At 35.9% G+C, this 1,517-nt stretch overlaps 1 protein-coding gene across 1 annotated transcript in view; it reads right to left on the reverse strand.

The window, feature by feature from the left end:
• Nucleotides 7-1,517, reverse strand: part of LOC109826280 (cytokinin riboside 5'-monophosphate phosphoribohydrolase LOG1-like) — a 3,456-nt gene continuing 1,945 nt past the window's right edge. Inside the window, exons 5-7 of the mRNA XM_020393291.1 lie at nucleotides 1,133-1,203; nucleotides 905-1,048; nucleotides 7-278 (exon numbers count right to left, since the gene is read on the reverse strand). Coding sequence (XP_020248880.1) covers nucleotides 186-278; nucleotides 905-1,048; nucleotides 1,133-1,203 — 308 coding nt within the window. The 3' untranslated portion in view covers nucleotides 7-185. The remainder of the gene's footprint in view (nucleotides 279-904; nucleotides 1,049-1,132; nucleotides 1,204-1,517) is intronic.

A 1,517-nucleotide genomic window follows, 5' to 3' on the forward strand; every position in this document is an offset into this window, starting at 1 on the left:
AATGGTGTGTATATATCTAATCAATGGCATTAACCACATCAAACTTGCTAACTAAAAGGCAAGTACAAAAGAGATTGAACAAGGATTACTACACTTGAAGTTTGGTCAAAGTGGGATTACTACACTTCAGGGTTTGGTCAAAGTGAGTCTTGTATATATGCATGTCGACGTCTTCAAAGTCTTGGTTAACGGGCAATTTCTGCTAAGGGTGTGTGCCCAAATGGCTCCATCTCCCAGCTGAGCTTAGTTGCAGCTTGATCATGCCTTGGCTCATATTCCTGCATTACGTACATCATCATGTTGATTAGCAAAAATATTACCTAATTGGTAGTATTTGCTTTCAGATGCTAGTGAACAGTTAATCATTAGATATGTGAAGATCCTTGGAGTTGTATTTTCATAGTTCCTCTTAGTTTAATCTCGGTGTTTGTTTGGCAACCCACTAAAACTAAGTCACGTTTAAATCTTTTTTTTTTTTTTGGAAAAGCTAGGTCAATTCTAGCCCAATTTTTTTTAGTTCATTTTTAGCTTCAAAACCATGCCAAAATCGGCAAATGGGGATGGAATATTAAGTATGGCCTGGTTAAAAAATAACTCAAGTCTGGCCTTATTGTCGTTGGGTTACCAAACAAAGCTTTATTAGGGTCACATTAGCAAGGTGGAGATGAACAAGTTTGTTAAACTGGTTTAGCTCTAGAAAGTGGGAGCTGGAGCAATTTTGACCTGATTATAGGCCAAATTGGCTTAATAAAACCAGTTTAACTCATGTTCTAGTTATTTGTCGAACTAGAATCAGGATTTAAACTGATTATTTTCAACTAAGATGGTTTAATTAGAATCCACAAACATGTATTTAGTAGAGGGGGAAAATCTTAAAAGAATCTAGAGAGAATCCAAAACAGACCTCGAGTTTGGACAATAATTCATGTGCATTTTGGGCAGAAACTATAATGTGACGAGCAGCTGGCGAAATAAATCCCTCATCTACAGCCTTGTCGATGAAACATAGCAGCGAATTGTAGTATCCATCAACATTCAACAAACCTACCTGCTTGAATGTATTCATAATAAAATTAATCCTGCTAAATTTTTAAATAAAAGGAAATGACCATTATCTTTATTTATATTTAACCGGCTTATCATGGATCCCAAGCTGAGCCCAAGTGATGACTTCAAGCAGCTCCTCCAGTGTCCCATAACCACCTAATCTCATTTCAAACAAAACAAATTGTACTCTCATAACATTATCACCATCTAATAAAGTATATATATGAGATTAATTAGTATCATTGTCATAGAAGGGGATTTCTTACTTGATGCCTATGTGACACAATCCTCACCATCATCATAAAGTATGAGAGAATGTGTGAGTTAGTGGGGATTTGTACGTGTCTACTTTATGAGGATGGTGGGGATTGTGCCACATAGACGATAATGAGGGAAATCTCCTCCTATGACGAGGATACATATTAATCTCTCTCTCTCTCTCTCTCTATATATATATATATATATATATA

Source organism: Asparagus officinalis, chromosome 10 (assembly GCF_001876935.1).
Source record: "Asparagus officinalis chromosome 10, Aspof.V1, whole genome shotgun sequence".
Classification (NCBI taxonomy): Eukaryota; Viridiplantae; Streptophyta; class Magnoliopsida; order Asparagales; family Asparagaceae; genus Asparagus; species Asparagus officinalis.